At 35.4% G+C, this 20717-nt stretch overlaps 3 protein-coding genes across 8 annotated transcripts; 2 read left to right on the forward strand and 1 right to left on the reverse strand.

The window, feature by feature from the left end:
• Positions 320-6677, forward strand: LOC107621695. Of its 3 annotated transcripts, none has more exons than XM_021113742.1 (10): positions 320-1169; positions 1436-1610; positions 4591-4927; positions 5017-5117; positions 5203-5374; positions 5463-5549; positions 5644-5781; positions 5870-5964; positions 6081-6156; positions 6350-6677. In XM_021113742.1, the coding sequence occupies exons 4-10, from the start codon at positions 5032-5034 to the stop codon at positions 6473-6475; spliced, it is 780 nt and encodes a 259-aa protein (XP_020969401.1). In that variant the 5' UTR covers positions 320-1169; positions 1436-1610; positions 4591-4927; positions 5017-5031; the 3' UTR covers positions 6476-6677. The 3 variants fall into 3 exon arrangements, with proteins under 3 accessions (XP_020969401.1, XP_020969402.1, XP_016179202.1); XM_021113743.1 differs by having other exon boundaries at positions 5017-5104; positions 5204-5374; XM_016323716.2 differs by lacking the exons at positions 4591-4927; positions 5017-5117; positions 5203-5374; ... (3 more) ...; positions 6081-6156; positions 6350-6677 and adding exons at positions 2040-2332; positions 2420-3153 and having other exon boundaries at positions 711-1169.
• LOC107621647 lies at positions 10431-12413 on the forward strand. The gene is made up of 7 exons (XM_016323677.2): positions 10431-10899; positions 11026-11197; positions 11331-11417; positions 11496-11633; positions 11712-11833; positions 11943-12015; positions 12098-12413. Exons 3-7 carry the CDS (start codon positions 11391-11393, stop codon positions 12197-12199), a joined length of 462 nt encoding a protein of 153 aa, XP_016179163.1. The 5' UTR covers positions 10431-10899; positions 11026-11197; positions 11331-11390; the 3' UTR covers positions 12200-12413.
• Positions 12590-18725, reverse strand: LOC107623556 (protein FAR1-RELATED SEQUENCE 5-like). Of its 4 annotated transcripts, XM_016325886.2 has the most exons (7): positions 17873-18725; positions 17608-17775; positions 17426-17512; positions 16689-16774; positions 16508-16593; positions 14373-16157; positions 12590-13351 (listed from the first exon to the last, which is right to left on the reverse strand). In XM_016325886.2, exons 6-7 carry the CDS (start codon positions 15279-15281, stop codon positions 13160-13162), a joined length of 1101 nt encoding a protein of 366 aa, XP_016181372.1. In that variant the 5' UTR covers positions 15282-16157; positions 16508-16593; positions 16689-16774; positions 17426-17512; positions 17608-17775; positions 17873-18725; the 3' UTR covers positions 12590-13159. The 4 variants fall into 4 exon arrangements, with proteins under 4 accessions (XP_016181372.1, XP_016181369.1, XP_016181370.1 ...); XM_016325883.2 differs by lacking the exon at positions 12590-13351 and having other exon boundaries at positions 13526-16157; positions 17873-18710; XM_016325884.2 differs by lacking the exons at positions 12590-13351; positions 17426-17512; positions 17608-17775 and having other exon boundaries at positions 13526-16157; positions 17873-18710.

Raw genomic sequence — 20717 nt, forward strand, 5'->3', positions numbered from 1 at the left:
TGAGGTTATTGTCTAGTTCAGGCTTTCTTTTTTTTTTTTTCACTTGTAAATGGATTCTTTTTGAAATTCTAAATGGGTTAGAATTTTAACGGATCAGAAGTTGAATAAAGATGAATAAAAATTATTATCCAACTACTAATGGGCTAACAACTACTAGCCTACAAATGAGAATAAGTCCCAGTCCAAATCACGTTGCTTCAAAAAGTCCATCCACAAAAAATTATTTTTATATTTAACTTCACATTTTTACATTTTCAGTAATTACATGTGAACTCAAATGTGGAAAATAAATCACTATTTCACCAAAAACTTCTTCAACAATGATGACTTCTAGTTTGGGGCTGGCAGAATGAGCCTCTCCATGAGGCTGGTACGGAGTGGATTGTTGTCCACTGTCAGGGTGCTACACGTGTAAAGGTATGTGTATTACTGTATTACTTTATAACCTAACAAAGACAATTTCGGTGTTGTATAGAAATTGTTATTCTCCCCCAACACATGGTGCAATGCATAAATAATAAAGGTTGAGATGTCAATTTCAAAATATTCATACATACCAGTTTTTGGGCTTTATGGACTAAACTATTTGTTTGTTTTTTTGTTTTCTTTTTTAATGCATGCCTTTAATGCAGGCCTTGAAATTTTATAACTCCTCTTAATGCGGACCATTATTTTTGGTGGTCCTTTTTTATGTCCTTTCTTTTTCTCAATCTTCTAATCCAGACATTAATTTTGATGTCCCTTCTTCTCGTATTTGTAATGCCCCTTCTCATTCTCCTTCTTCTCATTCTCTAAAAGGTCCTCTTGACTCTAGCACCCACAAGCCCGTATTATCCAAGAGAGAGACGTCGAAAGCTTCGATCTTTGGAACACCTACAGCCGAGGCTTCTCTAGAAGTTGCCAATGAAGTTGAAGGAAGCAAGAAGAAAAATGGCTCAGAGGGTTTGGGCAGTAAGAAGAATAACAAGAGGAAGGTAAAGAACGATGCTGATGTGGCAACTGAAGCTCTCGATGTTGCTGAGAAATCAACAAGCAAGGAAAAGAAACAAAAACAGTAGAAGAAGAAAAAGAAGATCAAAATAGTGGAACAAAATAGTTCGAATCATGAAGGAAAAGTGCCAAGCTACAGTGTTGAATGACAGTAATAATAACACTAATGCTAATAGCAGGTAATATAGCTTTGAGTACTTTTAATTACTATTAAAATGTAATTATATTTATAAAATTATTATTTGAAAAAATAAAATTAAAAAAATTTAAACCAATAAAATTTATTGTAGAAGGCTAGTCGGTAACAATGTAATAGTTGGATTTGTTTTCAGTAAAATTGTTGTAGGAGTGTGATTATGTGCTGAAACTATTTTGCATTTTGTTTATTTATTTATATATTTAGTTATTTATTTTTGCCTCTTTATCTGTTGGGTGATATTTTCAGTCAAGATGGTTGTGATAATCCAACAAAGATATATGTGGGAGGATTTCCCTATTACTCTACCGAGGATGATGATATTCGAAGTTATTTTGAGAGATGTGGCACCATAACTGAAGTTGATTGCATGTATTTTTCTGAGAGTGGCAAGTTTAGAGGGATTGCTATTATTAGTTTTAAGGTCAGTACTAATCACTTAAGCACTCTGCATTTCATTGTATTTCAAGTTCAATATATTATACAATCTCAAGTTGAATGAATGGATTTTTATTTGAGCGTCCTTGTATAGTAAGGTTAATTGCAACTTCACTTTACTCATTTTAAGATGCCATAGGTATCCATTTTATCAGAAGGCTAGAATAGGAGTGCATATTACATCTCATTTTATGCGGGTGTGGATTCGGGTTGTGTAAGGGTTTCTGGATCCAGTTTGGGTCTGCTTTTTATGGGCCAGACTATGTCCTAAGAAAAAAAACACTAACCCAAAATAAATACATAATGAAGAATAGACTCCCAAAAGAGTCGATACTTTATCTCAAATAATAACGAAGGAAGAACGCCATCTATTTTTGGGTTGGGGAGCATTGTGATTTTTTTAGCATTTCTCTAGGATGGAAGAACGCATGCAGCGCTATCTATTTTTCGCTGTCACGAAGGGGGCTCGTCCGGGTGTTTACTCAAGTTGGGAAGAGCCGAACGAGCAGGTGTCGAATTATAGTTTTCCCGAGTATCATGGTTTCAATAGCTACGAACACACGCTACAGTACTTCAAATCGAGAATGGCGTCCATTGATGATGACAAAGCTGTAAATGCGGAAATGTTTGGAACACAGAGCGAGGGAGTATCTGGAGGGAAGGGTGTGTTCCCTTCAGGCAGTAGTCAGCGACGTGGATTGGTTTCATGTAAGTGCTTATAAGGTTTCATGAAAGTTGTGGTATATAGTTTTGTAGCATGAATGTAATTGTTGACTACCAAATGATTTTGTTTAGGGCTTCCTGTAATTCCTCAAGAGGAACTAAACCCTGTTCCTGAGTTTGCCATAGTCAACAACATGGAGTTATGGCTGGTGAAGATTTGCCATGATTTTGAAATTCCTGGTCCATGCTTTTTCAAGCAAGAAAGATTTCTAAGAGAATCTCCCCCATTTTATGGATTCACAGTGGTAATTCCTGGCAATCCGTTTGAAGCTTCTATGGTTGCAAAGGGTCATTTTTCTTTGGTTGAAAAGGCTGCCCGCGAAGACGCAGCTTTGGAAATGCTTGGTCGGGTACTAGAAATCACCGGTAAGGAGATTCGCGATTATAACTACTTCAAAGTTAACCTACTTCGCGACTCAAAAAATGCACTTAGGGCAAAGGTTTGCCAGCTCGAAGAAGCCTACGAGAAGCTGAAGGCAAACTACGAAGCCCTTGTTAGCGCTCACATTGATGGGAAATCTCTGAGTGTGTTGTTTTCGATTTTTTTAGGGGTTCTATAATTAACTTAATGGGTTGAGGTTAAGGTGATTATGTTTTCTAATTGTTAGGTATGTTGTATTTGGCGTTTGATGTTTTCGTATTTGGCAATGTCCTTGATTGTGTTGTTTTTGTTTTTGTTTTGCCAGGGGTTCTATAATTAACTTAATGGGTTGAGGTTAAGGTGTTTATGTTTTCTAATTGTTAGGTATGTTGTATTTGGTGCTTAATGTTGCAATGGATTAGTTAATTAACATGACTTTGTTTAACTTGTCTGTTCTTGATTTTTAATTTGCTTCAAAATGTGTTGTTGCCAATAACTTTTGACTAACCAAGTACAAAGTTGTAGGGTTATATTTTGTTAGTATTTTACTATGAAAAAAGTAATTAGTATGAGTAATAATAAATGCCAGTGCTCTGTATGTGGCTTCTGTGGTACTGCTTACACTTGTTGCAGTCACCTCTGTTCGAAGTCAGAGTCCTTAAAGGAGCAATTTTTGTCGCCATTTGTTCAGCTATGCTTAGCAGGGATTGTCATGATAGAGATTACTTTGGAAATAGAGGTTAGGCAGTCGCTGGTTTGAGGATAGAATCTCAGTATAAGGCCAACTTGACTAGAAGATAAAATTTGTTCCAGTTCTATTAGGATAACTATTAGGATAACATATATGGACTATAATGTTAGTGCCGTGTGTTCTTTATTTTTTTAATGTGGATGAAAGACCATGGATTCAGGGTAAGTGAAATATAGAGGGAGAGTATTTGAGTTGAATTTATATTTGAATCCGATAGTGGTAGGAATAAGTAATTTTTTTTTGCTCTAAAATTGGCCAATAATTTAGTTTGTTGCTTTGTTATGGCCTTATGGGTGTTATTGGTGAACAAGTACGTTGAAAATGTAGTAAAGCAGCATATGTTTTATAAAATAAATTAAAAATAAGATACTAAGAACATTAAGGAAAGAATGTCGTTTTCTCATTAAATGTACTCATTATTAGTTTTGTCGTTTTCATTGATAGGGAGTAAGAACAAAAAAAAAAAACCCTCTGATGTAATTCAAGCTTTTTATATGGTACAAGCTTTGTGTAGAATTGTTGTACTTACAGAAACCCAAATTGTTGGCCGTATCCCTTTAGTAGCAACAGTAAGCATAATTTTAAAATGAGGAGATCAAATCTTTAACTTATAATTACTCGGTATTAAAAATTTAATAAAATTACAAGAACCAATAAAATAATTATAATTTTATTATAATTAATTTATTAGTATTCATTAAATGAATATTTGAAAAAATAAAATTAAATAAATTTATACCAAAATAATGTTTGTTAAACATAAAAAAAATAAAATTAGATAACAATTTAATAATCATATATATAAAGAACTAGAGATGTTGAGATGGGGGAGGGGCCCACCCCATGATTCTGTCACTGGGTAGTACGTATCACTATTCACTAACTATACTTGTCGTGATGAAGTGCATGAAATTTTACTATAAATTTGCTAGTTGTGAACCCTGATGCATAGTGAGGGCTGATCTTCTTTGACTTTTGAAAATTTTGCAATGGAACCTTCAAGGATATGCCATGGATCTGCCCTCACTCAAGAAGCTAAGCTGTTTACGTATGTATCTCAAAGTATCCATTAGAACTTCATGAATTATAGTTATAATAGTAGATTCTAATTTATTTTCTCCATCCGCGTAGGAATCAACGTCTCAACTCCGAAAAGTTCGTGGTCTCTGCGAAGGTTGCATCAGCGCTTTTTTCTTCTGTTCAAGACCATCATGTTTTGAACTGCATGTTTGAGAATGCTGCTGGTGGGGCGGGCAGTTCCAATTTGCATGTACCCAACCAAGATCATGAGGTCCTCGATGGTAGTCCAGTCATAGTTGCTGCAGATACCGATGATGACAACCCTGCCGGGCAGGTAACGGCACCACCTGTTATGGGGAGAATGCTCTTCCATTCACCAACGCTAACACGTTATGGATAAGAACCTCCTAAGAGGTCGAGAGTTGGTTCAAGCAATAAGGCATCTCGTGTAAGATTGATTCGTTGTATGAATCATGGTTGTTACCTCCATGTTAACGCATGTAGCTTGTGGTTTATGTTTTTCTTTGGTTTATGCAGAAAAATTGTAAGCCAATGTTTAAGGTGACGTTCAACATGGACTTCAGCCACGAAGAAACTCTGTTGTTTAATTACTTGTTTTTTGAGGGCCATCCGATGGAGTATGTGGATTTTTTTTAATTTCCTCTTAATTTGTGTATGATTGTGTAAGTACGCCTGTTAACAAGTACAATGTACTGAACACAGAGACACTATGGTGAGAATGCGTGAATGTCGCGTCACTAGGCGTCACATAGAAACTCTAATTCCTGGACGTCTGATCGATGGAAGAGTTGTTGAAATGGTGGCCATGCGTAACACTTGCTCCATCCAACACTTGAATCATCCATACTTTTGGTGCCTTCCACCTCGTTTCGCTGTGAGTTGATCCTTCCCTGCTACTTTCTTCTGTGGGGTTTATTTTGGGTTTGTAGCCTTGAATTCTCATGCTAGGAGTATTCTTTTAGGAAGATGTTAGTAAGGGGTTGTTGGTGGATGAACTTATTGAAACGTATTTGCCATTCTGGGTTAAGCCAAGTCGATTTCTCAATCGAGTAAGTAATGACATTCTTATCTGTTACATTTGACAATGCTGTTATTGTATTTTTATTAGAAAAAGTTTTAAAATCCAATTGAATCTGGAATCAGATTTTCATCCCCGTCGAAGACATCTTCTTCCATTGGTATTGCATCGTGGTTGACTTTGCTGATAAAACAGTATACCACTTGGACTCGTATCCAGATCCAAACATGATTGCCGATAGGGAAAGTCTAATCCGCAACATGGTAGGCGAGCTTGTTAATCAATGGACATCATGGACATCCATCTTTCGCATTTTATACGGCTCATTGTGTGTTTTGTGTATATTTTCAGGTTGAAAGGCTCCACGACTTGATGACATATCCCGATTATGGTCCTCTTCGAGCATTTACACCAACAGACCTTCGTGAGTGTCCAATTAGGCGAGGGTAAGGGATCCTAAACTGCAACACAAGGTTATAGCTATAACTGTTTAACTGCAATTAAATTATTCAATCACATGTGACCATGCTAACTGAAACCCCACCGATTTGAGCGTATGCAGTTATAGTGCGGCAGCTTGGGTTATTTCATGGCTGGACCCAGAAGGAATGTTTAATGCGTTGGAAATCAGCGGAGTGGTAACACCTTGTCATTATACCGTGAAGCATAATTAACTGTTCCATCAATAACTGTTCCATTAGTAATTAAGTGTGCATAACGGTTTTTAGGTGTTCTTATAATAGAAACCATTATTAACTGTTCCATTAGTAATATAGTATGCATAATTGTTTTTAACTTACTTTTAATTGTCAAATTTATCGCAATGTGTAGCTGGATGATTCAACTCTAAGAGGCAGGACCACTGTTTCCCTGGCTGGTGGCCCTTTTAATGCCACTGGAAGCCTAGTTAAAATGTGGGCTAAGCAGTGGCAGAGGCTTGGCATCTCGAGGAAGTAACTGTCGTGGCATCTAAGCATTATCTCCCTCTAATGGCATCATTAGAATTGTGTTTAGCTTAGTCTATGTAGGGTTTATTTTAAAGTTGTTTGTTTGTGTCTCATGGTAGCTTATACGCTCATGAGAATAATAACGTAAATTGGGTACGTACTGCATAGTATGGCCTATCCTTCACAAGTGCTATGTTCATTGTGTTGTGTTGCTATGTGTGATTAACTAGTCATTGAGGGTAGGGTCGGACTTATGCTATGAGAAAGTGTTGTGTGTTCACTTTATTTGTTAATAAGATTCATCGTTTATGAAAAAAATCAGTGCATTTGCTATATTTAAGCTTAAAACGTTATTAGGATAACAAGGAAAAATGTTAAATAGTCGTCACTTAACTAGCTTGCCAAAATTTAATTTCTTTTGGATTGAATCCACAATACAAAATGAACTATCCTTGATTAGTGATAGGCTGATTAGTGCAATATATATACAGAATTATCATCTCCTATGCCCAATTTTCTTCGTGACACTCCTTATGCATGTGTATAACATCAGATTTAGAAAAACAGATCCGTCATTTAGGGAGACTATGGTGATACCGATGACCTCATTTTTTATTGATGTAAGATAATAATTGAGAACATGCGATACTTTTGTTTTAGCCTTCCAGAGGAGACAATGGAAAAGTGTTCTTTTTGCCTCGTTGACTTATGGATTTTTGGTACAGCCACCAGTGTATATTACCCATTGTGTAAATCTTTAATTTATTGGACCAAGGGTGATAACGACAAAATAGCGCATACAAGCCTAACCGGGCCATTCAGAAATTTAATTTTTTATTATCGTTTTTGCTCAAAAAAACTGAGTGTTATATCTACTAACAAATGTTATATGAAACTCTGGCCGAAAATGACATCGACCCTTCAATGACAAAAGCAAGATTTTTAAAGATTATGCTTGCATAAAAAACTATCTGCTTGTGATTGTCGCATTATTTGATCAACATTCTTAAACCTTTCTATTAAACCTCTAAATCAATTATTCTTTGATAATATAACTTGATGTCTTTCTCCATTGATAGCTAATCCTGTTTCACTTTCTGTTAAACATTTTAATTGTTAGTAAACAGTATTCCCATTTCTGGCTCATAAGAAGGCAGGGAACAAATTGTGATTAATTAAAGTAATTAATTTTTTGTTACATTGCAAAAGTTACTATGGTTAGGTTAGATGTGAATATTGATTATAAAAATTGCATTTTTATAAGATTTAAAAATTTCTATTATGTAATAGATTAAGTAATGAATACGTTACAAATTTTTTTAGTACTTATAAATTTTGGTAAAAAAGTTTTAAAATTTATAGAATTATTGACAATAATTATGGAAAAAATGCTTATAATAAAAAATAGTAAAACCTTATAAAAATGTCTAAATTTAAGCTTTTTATTACAATTTTAGTTGTACTCACTACAAAATAAATGTAAAAAAAATTAAAAATTATGACATTATATAAAAATAACTATAGTTACATTAAATGTTAAAAAAATAATTATATTGCTGTTTAATTGTAAAAGTCATTATGGTTACCTTAAATTGATAATATTGATTATAAAGATCACTATATTTAGATTAAAATAAAAAGTAGTTGAATTTTTTTTATATGTATAAATTAATAAACAAAAGTGTTAACCTAAATCCTAATCATGAATGAAAATGTAATAACCTAATTCTTAGTGAGATTGGAAAACTTTAAACCCAATCCAAGTCTTAACGACAATATAAAACCCTAAACCCTTAAGCATGTACCATGAACAAAAAATGTATATATTTAAATTAATAAAATAAATTGTTAACCCTGAACCCTAATTATCTAAGATAACCTAAACCTCAATCACAATGTGAAGAATAATTCCCTAAACCAGTTACCATGAAATTTTTTTTATCTATGTATGAATTAATCAGATAATGAAATGGCATTTCATGTTACACGAATGTCGTAAAACAAAAAATATTCCCATTTATAAAGTATAAAAAATTTTATTATGTAATAGGTTCGATAATGAGTACATTATAAATTTTTATAGTACTCATAACATCTTTTAAAATAGTTTTAAAATTTATAGCATTATTTACAATAATTACAAAAAAACCTACAAAAAAGTTTTTTAACCCGATTTAAAAAAGTTTAACTTAAAATTTGTGTTCCAATTTTAGTTGTATTCGTTTCAAAATGAATTACAAAAAATTTTAAAAATGATAATAATTTGTAAATAATTTTAAAAAAAATTAAAAAATTGTGAAAATTTTGTAGGAGATTTAAGAATTTCATAAAAATATAAAAGATAGGAATGACCATGTGTTTTAAAGATCCGTTAATCATATCACTAACGATCTAGTTCAAAATGAACTATTTGTTAGAAACCAAATATAGTTCTACATAGAGTTTGTCTCCAATTTAAAATTTACTGAGTAGCTTAAATGACGGTGTTATCCTTCCCTTCTAAGTTGCCTTTTTCGATGTACAAGGTTGACTGAGCTCATGTCACGATATCATATTCACAATCACAGTAAGAGAAATATGTGTTTAAGAGTTTTTCTCCTATTGTAAGGCAGATGTAACCTAAGTTTGGCAATGGCATTCTGTCTCTTATGGGAAGACACAATGGCGTTCAAACATAAAATTTTTGTTTGTATTAGACCTTCATATTTTATTAATAGAATGAAGATTCCCAGCGTTGCAAACATATTGATCATAGTATTTTTCACGTACTGAGTTGAGTTCGGCCAACCATTATGGATGCCTCACCCCAAGCCAAAGCCACCATGGACGTAGACGACTCCCCCAACCCAGATACTGAGTGTCACTTGAACGATGAGGCACATGAAATACCCGATGCAGCCACGTTAACCCAACCTTCCGTGAATGTAAGTGGCCTTTGTCACCTTCATGCCGTGTCCTATGTAAAACCCATGTGTTTATCATTTTTGCATGCCTTGCAGGTTGGAGATCCACTCTACGGTAAGCTAACAGGAAGTCTGAGGGCACTCTCTGTTGCAGTTAAAGCTTTTACCTGTAAATTAGAGGTACATTGTCCTTCTATCGAACTGCAGATTTTTATCATTTTGAGTGCTTAAGGTAATGATATTATTTTTATGTCAAAGACGAGGATACTGACTTAAAATTTTTCTTCGCCGAACCCACTTCCAGTCATGTGAACTCTCTGCAAAACATAGTGATCAGAGGTTGGAGTTGATATCCTCTAGTGTGCTTCGTATTGAGCAGAACACGTTAAAAATAATATCCCAACAAGTCCAACAAGAGAAACCTGTTGCGGGAATGACAAAGAAGTCTAGGATGGAAAGGGACATGTCGGATGTGACTCAAAACCTTGCGGCGAGGACGACTCCAAAGAAGAACGATCATCACAATGGTAGGAGCAACCTCTTCGACGACTTCAACACTACCATCCATATGCCGATAGAAATAACAAAGGATGATGATGAATGGCTCATTCGTGGAACTGCCGGACGACCTGCCACTGCACATTGGAAGCCAGCGAAGGCCTCCTATCGCAAAGTGAATAACAAGGTACAGTGATATGGTTTAGGGTTCTACCATTCAAAGAAAAAGATATATATAGGTTTATAGAAAAAGATATAGTTAAATGAAGCTATTTTTAAAAAGCAAGAAAACGTATTAGTCACTTTGAAGTTGTTAATATTTATTATTCTCAGTGTCAATGGCTACGTCCAGTAAATTTCATTTTATCGTTTTTATTAATTTGATTTTCCATACAGATTAGTTAGGTTTGTAGAAAGTAATGTTTTTTTTTTGTTTCGGTCAGTAAGGAACAGTTACTTTATTTGCAAATCATGCGTTGTTGAAATTGTTTATTTTATTGGGCCAACAAAAAATTTGTTTCTGGGTCCACTGAGGGGTGCTCATGGGTTGCTTCATTGTGTAGTGTAAAGGGGAGCAGCAGACTCTAATTTCCTCCAAAGGACCCCATTTCACTCCAGGTGGGGCTTTCAATGGAGGAATTACAGGATCTCACAGCACTAGAGAACCTTTGCTTGGCCGCCCAGCCATGCTATTCAGCAATTCCACTGGACTAGGGTTATCTACGATTGGGGGAAAAGTTATTGAGGGCACACCGACCAACATGGCAACACCGAGAGCTACCTCCTTTAGCGAAATGCATGCTTTCAACTCTCATCGGATTCCCGGTAGCGAGCCAATTGGAACTAAGCCAATGGAAACATCCACAGTCAAGCTTTTTGGTAGCCCAATGAACATGTCCCCTCCTCATCACAACAAAATGAATCAGCCTATGTAGAGCAAGGCACAGACGTTGCTGAAGCCAACAGACACGGTGCTGTCAGAGTTGCAGATCTCAGTCGCGACATACGCATTCAATCCGCAAGGAGAAGCCATGTGAGCCATTTTTTTGCCCATGCATTATTAATTTAAGCAATTTCTACTTGCAAGACCAAGTAGTTAACTTTCACTCTCTCATATGGCATGTTCGGGTTATTAAAATTGCATGGCTGAAACTCCCAGGGAGGACTTGGTCAAGTTCGAGGATTGCGTCCTCAAGAGACACCACATCACGACACTGCGCCCAGGTCAGATTCCGGATGACAAAATATTTGTGGGATTTGCAATGAAAGTTACCTTATCCAACCAACTCTAAGATGCACCAACGTTTTGGTGTCTACCTCTGTCTTTTGCGGTATGCTTCAATGTGTTGTGACTGCATTTTACTTTCTAGTAATAATTGCGGGGCAATCTTTGCCTAGTAATATATTCTAACTACAAACGTAGTATGTCTTTTTTAACCTACTATTATGATCGTCGATTTCAAGGCTGACATTCAAGAGGGCAAGGACACGCACCAACTCTTACAGAAATATAAGGACCCATGGATGAAGGGATCATCAACTTTGAATTATGTGAGTTACATCACGTCTAATGTCATCATCTAGTTTAAGTCATTTTTGAAAGTATGACTTGTTTTTTGTTATTCGCAGGCGTATATCCCCTTGAGGGAGCCAACAAGACACTGGTATCTGATGGTAATTGGATTCAGAGAGCGCATTCTATACCATTTGGATGCTTCAATGACCGAAGAAGAGAGCATTAGAAGAAAAGCCGTCATTCGATTTGTGGTAATGACTCTTTTGATTAAATTAGTTGATACTGATTTAATTCACACTTGTACTAAAGAATGCTTCTACTACAAACAGGGGAATGAGGTCTCTTGTATAATTGCGGCACCACACTTTCCACTTGAATTCTTGAAGACTGCTGGAGGAGTTATATGCTTTGGGATATCAGATGCTAGCGGATTACCATCATTTCAAACTCGGTATCTTTTTAAACATTTCAGGCTTGTCAATTTATTTGCTGGAACGCTTTTTTTGAAACCTAGTTAAATATTTTGAGCTAAAATGTTGTTACCTTATTGGAATAAACAGTGCAGCCTCTGAGATTTGGGTACTGAATTGGATGGCAATGGGAGGTGCTTTCCAGCACAATCTTCATCCCCAGGTATAAGACGTGACCTTTTGACAGAAACACCACACAATGTTGCTATTATGGTAAATTAATATATGTTCATGTTTATCTTTAGATGAATGACAGCATGGTCAGAATGCATACTGTGCTAGGCCTCTTGATGTCTCCTTTTAATGAGAGTACGGAATGGATGAAGAAGAATGAATCAACAGTTTGAGTTTATGCAACTGGAAGGCTTAATGCGAGTATTATTGTATGTTAAGTAGTATCGTCATTCTTTATTTGGCTTTGAAGACTATGTTTGTTGTCATCGTTTTGTTGAATTTGGAGGCTATGTTTATAGCTATTTACAACCAGTATGAATCGTATGTTAAGTACTCTATAGTCGTTTATCCCTATGAATTATGATGCATTAAGTCAATTGTCAGCTACATAGGTTTAACTCATTTTTGATAATAATATTATCATCATCATCATCATCATCATCATCATCATCATCATCATTATTATTATTATTATTATTATTAGCAGTGAAGATCCTTCACCATATAAGGAAAATTAAATAACCCTTGACACCACACTATACCCTAATTGTATCCATTAACATTAATAGGAGTAAGATACTAGTTTAGGATCAAATTAATCTACATGAGTTCAACATATACAATTTTATTCAGTATGACAGCAGCTCATCTTGCATTCACATACTTCACAAGAATTCTACCTAGTAAATGGAAATAATCATAAAAGCCTAAGAAGTAAAGAATTCGAATGCTGATTTTGCAGAACGGCATTCTTATTGCAATCGTTAATTGTTGCCAATTTAGCTGCATCTAATTGAAGATTTTCAAGGCTTCTAAAATCTTTTGAAGTTTGAAAATCTCCATTTGCTTAGACTCTTCATTCAAAGCCTGCATATGAGTGTAGAATAAAATCATGATAATTTGGATACATGAAACCTTGAATTCAAATAATAAAAAAAAGATTACAAACCAGAGAAAAGGACGAAAAAAATGGGGATAACACAATTTGGAATGTTGTCAACAGGTAGATATGCCACATAATTAAATGATAGGAGGTTAACTACAAATTTTCACATAACAGAGTAATCATGCATGTAAACAAAGAGGGGTAGGTAACCGGAAATAGTGCACGAAATGACCTCCAGTCACAATTTCTAGGTAAAATCGTAGAACCCCCAAAAACCAAATATATCAGCCTTTTTAACTGCACTAATAAAGGAAATCACTTGGATACGTCTCTGAAGCTCTCCTTTAGCTTGTTTACGCTGCCTAAGGCATTGTATTGCCACAATTGAAGCTTGACGTTGTCGGAAAGTTGAGCTAACCTTGGCCATCCTCCAATATGCCTGTGATATTGAAGTTAAGTGTTCAATAAAATAATACGGCAGATACCATCATGCCTGAGTAACAACTACACACATACGGTGTATTTCTGAATAGAGATAGTTGCAGCGGTCTACCTCTTTGCAAAGTAAAACTTTCGTGCAATGAGATTAAAATCAGCATAAGTTCAGAATCAGTTAACTAACACAAACCGTTTTCCATTCAGTCTCCACACTATCATATCAAAAGTTCAGAAATAGCAGGACACATGCACACATAATCAGGGATATCAAAATGGTAGAAGGATGAAAATAAATATAGCAGATGCACATATGGTCACACCACAAACCATCAGGTGCAACCAACAAAAAAAAAGGAAAAACAACACATAACAAGCACCATCTTCACAAATATGGATTCAGTTTGTAGGGATGAAGTCGGTTCCCAGCTTAGGTTCCTCGATAGATTGGTCAGTGTAGTCTTCTTCGATAGCATGGTCAGCGCCATGAGGCCTAAGTTGCATGATAGGCGATTATGGCCCACCTGTCGATAAAGTCCACACCATTTAAGGCCTCTTAGTGGGGGATAGTTCAACGACCCCTTTCTATGTCGCCTAGTACGACAGACCATTTGTGGATCCCTCACACATCCTTCAAGAGTGGTGGACTCTACATTCTGCATTGTGGCCGACTCAGGTGACTCTCTTAGCTGCTTTAGACAAATGATTTCGTTCTTGATCTTGCCAGTGACATCTACAAATTGTTCAACTTTCTTACAAGCAAGCACACACATCTCTCTACATAGATCGTTCAACATCCGATTTCAACAAGTCACCATGGAATCCCAACAAAAGGGTCCCTTATCCATGAATGCCCTCACTCTAGACCTAGCATTCTTTGACCACCTTGCCAAGAAGAGACTGTTTGGAATTTCGGTGAAGTCTAAATGTACAAGTACTGCAACGACATGATCACAAGGTATACCGAGAGATTCCATCCTCATGTAAGAGCACTTAAAAATAGAAGAACTAGGGTAGTGAGATACCTGCCACTCCTTCCATGAATTGCCCCACCGTGAAAGGGTATAAATCTCACATGTTGGTGTGAGTGTGCATGATCGGACCTTCAAACTGCACGCCTTTGTCAACATCGGCCGGAATAGGAAGAATATTTCTCTTGTGAGTATATTTGCAGTTGATCTCTCTAGTGCATGGAGTGGACTTTGTAGTACCAGATCGCCTACCATAGATTCCAGGTCAGTTTGGCATTCCCTCGACCTCATTTGTGATATACAACGAAAAAATTGCTCAACGAAATCTCTCAAATTGTGCCGCGAGTGAACAAATTTTCCAAGAATTGAATGCAGCCCCTCACATCTAGATGTCGTCCTGAAACCCCCAAAAAAATGCCCACGAATGTGTGCTGTAGCCCACATTTTCCTCCTAGCATAAAGGTCACACACCCATTGATTATCCTCGAGGCCAAGTTTTGAAACCATCATCTCCCACCGGTTTTGGAACTCTGATATCTCATAATCGAAAAACATGCATCTTTTAAACTCAGACGTGAAGGTTGGGTTCCCAAGGTTGGCTGTTGCATTCCTAATTAAGTGCCATGCACAGAGCCGGTGGTAGGCACCAGGAAACACTGATTCAATGGCCTTCTTCATGGCTCCGTGACCATCCGTGATAACACATTGAGGAGCTTTTCCATTCATACACTCCAAGAATTGTTGTAGTAACCAGGTATAAGTATCCTCATTCTCATTTGAGATAAGAGCAGCGACAAACACAATGGTTTGATTATGATGATTTACACCAGAAAACACAACTAGAGGACACATATATTTATTTTTCCGATATGTCGCATAAAACTCCAACACATCTCCAAAGATATGATAATCCAATTGACTACACTTGTCAGACCAAAAAAAAACGCACCAAACGACCCTCATTGTCAGCCAAGTATCGAACAAACATTCCAGAATCGTCTTTAGCCGTTGATTGTAAGAACTTTAAGCAAGCCATGGCATCCCCGCCTAAGAGCCTTCGTTGCTTGTCTATTTGGTTATACATGTCTCTCTTTAAAAATGGAACATTATGGAAGCTCCCTGCTGTGTTGACAAAGGATGCATAAATCTGAGGAGTCTTTATCCCGACTTTCAACATCATGTTCATTTGGTCGATTGCACCGGCATTCATCTTCCTGTGTCCCGAAAGCATGAAGGTCAATTCATTAGCAAGCATCTCATGGTTATGAACTTCTTGGAAATATGTTACGATCCATCTCCCAGTATCTATGTGGACATGAACACGCATCTCAGCCTGGCATCCACATCTAGTCTCTGATTTTGGCTCACGTTTACGTTGACTGCTCTCGTCATAGGATTTTAACTCTCTAAATCCCTGTCTAAAGCAGACAAATGACTGTTGTGTGACATCACCGTTAACATTGCGCCTCAACTTGCTCCTCCTTGCAGAAAACTCGTTCATTTTGGCATAAAAATTGTAGAAAGAGAAGGCGACATTAAGATCTGGGAAATATAGCAGCTTAATCTCACCACCGTTAATGACTTCAAGTTAAGACTACCAAGGTCAGCAATACGATCAATTGACCTGCCATCCCAGTTCTCATAGAAGTTATCATCAAAGAAATCGTCAGCTTCAAAATCCACATTCTTGCCTTCATCGCTTACAGGTTCTTCAGCATCACAAAAGTAACTTCCATCATCACAAAACTCATTTTCATGGTCAGGTAAATAACTTGGCAGGGCTTCACCCTCAAGAGAGACGTCATTATGGTTAAAGTAGGCTTCCTCCCCTGCTTGGGCCTACAAAAAAAAAATAAACACACTAAATCTACGTCAAATCTCCTAAATCTTTCCTGGACTTAAATGATTTACCGCATACAAATTTTTAATAAATTTACCCTTGTTTAATTTTGTGCACATCAATTTTTTATTTCTCATGAAAAAACCGTGACAGGAATAGATCCAAGGCCGTGTTGCTTTAAAAATCTATGAATCATGAATGATGATTTATGCATTCAATAAATAATGGTGTATTGCACTTCACCCCCCCCCAACGCAATAGCAAACACAGACAGAACGGCATTGAAATTGAATATCATGTTATTTGCTTCACTTTATTACTAATTTTCGCTAAAATCTTATAATCTTACCATCACAACAATTAATGGAGCCTGCAGAGGGCAATCAATACTGGAATACAATTTTTATCAAATTTGTAAGCTTCATTGTTGTAGATCTACATTGGAAATAATCAAAATATTAGGTGTACAATTGTATGAATCAATAATAGGGGTGAGGGAAAATACAAGCAAGAAGAAGAAGTGGCCTCACGGTTCATGTCATTATCAATGTCGGCAAGGCACAAACAAAAATTCGAATTCACTCTTGTTCTTCTTCTTCTTCTGTTGTAATAAGATCTGCCATAATCACAAAACCACAAGTGTCATAGTATAATAAATTAATAATCTTCCAAGAGCTACAAAGAAAAGAAAAATAAGGAATTTTAAGACAGGATTAACAATCTTCCATTGGGTTTTAAAATATATTCTTAGTATCTAACAAAAGTTGCTCCAGCAGGATTGAAATGCAACTCCAATTCTCCAAACGAATTATGTTCCAAACTCAATACTAAAAATTGAAATATGCACTTAACTGTTTATTAATTTCACATTTCAAGATATGTCCCTATAAAATGGACTATTTTTTTGTAGTTAAAATCTTATAAGCGAGATGCTTATCTTTTAATACTAATTTTTTTTCACATGCATGCTATAATGATATAGTCACCAACCATGTAATTTTATCTGGCATCTTTGAAATTCTACCTCGGATGATAAGACAAGCCATGTGAATTCTTTAGCCCTACAACTTTGATCCTCTATCTTTTTTTAGTACATTTATAATGCAATGCATTTCGATTCTAAGTTAATAGTTAACACACTACAAAGTCAAACAACTCTGTTCTAAGAAAAACATATATATTCATACTACTTTGTAATACATTGTTAAATAAATATTTATTATGATATAAATGAAAAATTTTTATTAAAATAATCTAATAATCTTACCATCACAACAATTAATGGAGCCTGCGGAGGGCAATCAACACTGGAATACAATTTTTATCAAATTTGTAAGCTTCATTGTGGGTAGATCTACATTGGAAATAATCGAAATATTAGGTGTACCATTGTATAAATTAACAATAGTAGTGAGAGAAAATACAAGCAAGAAGAAGAGGTGGCCTCACAGTTCACGTAATTATCAATGTCGGCAAGGCACAAATAAAAATTCAAATTCACTCTTGTTCTTCTTCTTCTGTTGTAATAAGATCTGGTTCATGTAATTATCAATGTCGGGAAGGCACAAACAAAAATTCAAATTCACTCTTGTTCTTCTTCTTCTGTTGTAATTAGATCTGTCACAATCACAAAGCCACAGGTGTCATAGTATAGTAAATTAATAATCTTCCATGAACTACAAAGAAAAGAAAAATAAGGAATTTTAAGACATACCCAACATTCGTGGATCCAAAATGAACTTGGATCTGCTAAGAAATTCCCTTGCATTGAAGATCATCGGCTCTCTCTTCATCGCCGTCACATTCTTCTACTTGTGAATGCACTGGTCCGATAGCTACCTACAACTCATCTCCTTTTCAGACCCTAACCCCAACCGCCTTGGTTCCACATCCCCCAATTTCGACAAACATTTCAAAAAGTCGGCTATAGTTTTTAATGTACCTTTGAATGTATTCTGCTACCAGTTTTCACTTAGCATCTCTTCAAAACTTCTGAACATGAAGCTAAGTTATGGTTGCAACAATAGCTTCTGGGTATCACTTTCAATTTGCTGAAATTTTAATATTTTTTGAAAATGGGAATTTTTTTTGGACTGATGTTTTCATTTACTCAAACAATAAATTTACTATGACTCTATTATTAGGTATCCAGTAAAAACATATTGGGCTAGTTTTTATGAGGTCCATTCGGTCCACTTATACTTGTAGAACAAAAAAGGGGTACTTTATATAAAAAGAAATTGTTTAGGGTCTCTATACAAATATTATTTTTAATGAAAAAAAAATAAAACAAAAAGCAAAACAACCTAGAAACCATGTCAGACGGTACTAACCTCATGGGGAGGCTCATTCTGCCAGCCCCAGGCTAGAAGTCACCCTTCAACAATTAGCTGGTTGATGGGATATGTACTATTTTCCAGGTTTCAAGAAAATTGTAACACGCATCACTAACAACTTGTGACATCACTTGAATCCGTACGAGGCGCATACGGAGCCTGATTCAACGAAGCCTAGGCTAAAACTCACCTGTTTTCTTGGTGGTATATAGTCTTGTGGATCTCTTTCTCTTTACTGTTTTTTGTTTTTTGTTTTTTTCTTCTATCTTTATGATTATTTTAAGATGAAACATAAGAGGTGCGGCTAGTAAAGCTTTTTGTCGCATATTTAAAGAGGTTATAAACCAATATAAACTTGATCTGGTGATCTTTTTCGAAACCAAATGCAATAGGGACCATGCAGTGAAAGTTATTAAAAAGTTAGGATTTGTTAGTTATATTATAGAGGAGGCTCAAGGGTTCGCTGATGGGATTTGAATATGCTAGAACATGCAAAATTTGAACATTTTGATGGAGATATCACACCTACAATTTATTTATCTAAAATTTAGGTTTAATTACTTTGTTGGTCCTATAGTTTCGCAAAATTTTTAATTAGGTCCATATACCTTTTTTCTTTTTAATTGGGTCCCTACACCAATTTTTTTTCAATTAATTCCCTAGTAATTGGCTTAATTGTATAGGGACCCAACTAAAAAAAAATTGGTGCAGGGACTCAAATAAAAGGAAAAAAAATTATAGGGACTCAATTAAAAAAAATTGGTGCAAGGACTCAATTAAAGTCTCCGCGGATATCCACGAATTTTTATAAAAATAATAAAAATTGAAAAAATTGAAAAAAATTAAAAAATTAAGATAATCTTCAATTATCATTACAAACATAATTTTCATAGTTTTTAAAGACTTAAATAGCAATAACCAACAAACACAAACATCCAAACATATTCATAATATTTCATAAACAACCATATAAACAACCAAACAAAGTTTATCACATTGTAAAAACAATAATTTTCAATCCTTCTTTCATCCCGTAGTGATGGTAGATCCTGATTTACTTGAATCCTACATCGAAAAGAAAACAAATTAAAATTAAAATCGTATAATAACTGAATAATAAGTCAATAATATGAAAAATAATGTATTGTATATAATTTAGTATTTTACTTACATCAATATTTCCTTCAATATTATGAATTGTATAGCACTCAAATGCTTATCTAAAAATTCAAAATCAAACTAAAATAATAAAAATTTCAGAATAATTATAACAAATGCTTAACCAAATCATAGTAATTATAACAAAAAAAGCAAATAAAGATAATGAAGATGATAACAAATGCTTAATTATAATCATATAAATTATACTTAACCTAACTCAGTAATTGTAACAAATGCTTAACAAAATCATAGTACACACAATTTCATAATCATAAACACACAAAATTTCAGAATAGCATCATAAATATATAACATAACAAATCTTGAAAATTACAATAAATAATGAAAATTTCATAGCCAAAGAAACTAGAATCAACAACTCAAAAAAATAATCATATAAAATTATACAATCAACAACGCATGAAGATTATAACAAATGCTTAATTATAATCATATAAATTATACTTAAAGCAAATCATGAAAAAAACAGAGTTCTATGACTTACCCAGTTACTCGACGGCGAAGAGGTGACAACCGGCGAAAGCGCGATGACAAGAGAAGAGGTGACGACCGGCGAAGACGTGAAGACGGTAAAGATGACGGACTCCCTGCTGCAGTGTGCGTGATGTATTGTGACCTGAATGACCTCCACTCCACAGTGCGTGAGAGGTGGCGGTGACGGACTGAGGGGGTGAGAGGTAGCGCCATAGCAGTGAAGGACTGAAAAGGTGGGAGGTGGTGGTCGGTGGTGGTGATGATGCGACCATGCATGGTTCAGAGAGGGCGAGAAGCTGAGGTTTGAGGGTGGTGAAGAGTTCAGAGACTAGGTTGAGGATTGTAAATTGTAAGTGTCACAGCTAGGGTCACTACAAGAATAATTAGTTTTAGCGACATACTTTTAGCGGCAATAATACAATGGCTGCTATTTTTTATATTTAAGTTATATTTTTGTGGTCATTATATATTTGCCATTAATACTATATTATTATGGCTGGTATAAGTTTTATTGAAATATTTTTTTATAACAATAGATCAATTACATAAAAAGAAGAAGACCCATCC

Source organism: Arachis ipaensis, chromosome B10 (genome assembly GCF_000816755.2).
Source record: "Arachis ipaensis cultivar K30076 chromosome B10, Araip1.1, whole genome shotgun sequence".
Taxonomy (NCBI): Eukaryota; Viridiplantae; Streptophyta; class Magnoliopsida; order Fabales; family Fabaceae; genus Arachis; species Arachis ipaensis.

Coding starts and splice junctions, on each gene's coding strand:
- LOC107621647 (XM_016323677.2), top strand. CDS start 11,391: ATGAAGGGATCATCAACTTTGAATTAT. Junction 11,634..11,711: donor AAGCCGTCATTCGATTTGTG/GTAATGACTCTT, acceptor TACTACAAACAG/GGGAATGAGGTCTCTTGTAT. Junction 12,016..12,097: donor AGCACAATCTTCATCCCCAG/GTATAAGACGTG, acceptor GTTTATCTTTAG/ATGAATGACAGCATGGTCAG.
- LOC107621695 (XM_021113742.1), top strand. CDS start 5,032: ATGTTTAAGGTGACGTTCAACATGGACTTCAGCCACGAAGAAACTCTG. Junction 5,375..5,462: donor GCCTTCCACCTCGTTTCGCT/GTGAGTTGATCC, acceptor GTATTCTTTTAG/GAAGATGTTAGTAAGGGGTT. Junction 5,550..5,643: donor CAAGTCGATTTCTCAATCGA/GTAAGTAATGAC, acceptor ATCTGGAATCAG/ATTTTCATCCCCGTCGAAGA.
- LOC107623556 (XM_016325884.2), bottom strand. CDS start 15,281: ATGAGGGTCGTTTGGTGCGTTTTTTTTTGGTCTGACAAGTGTAGTCAA.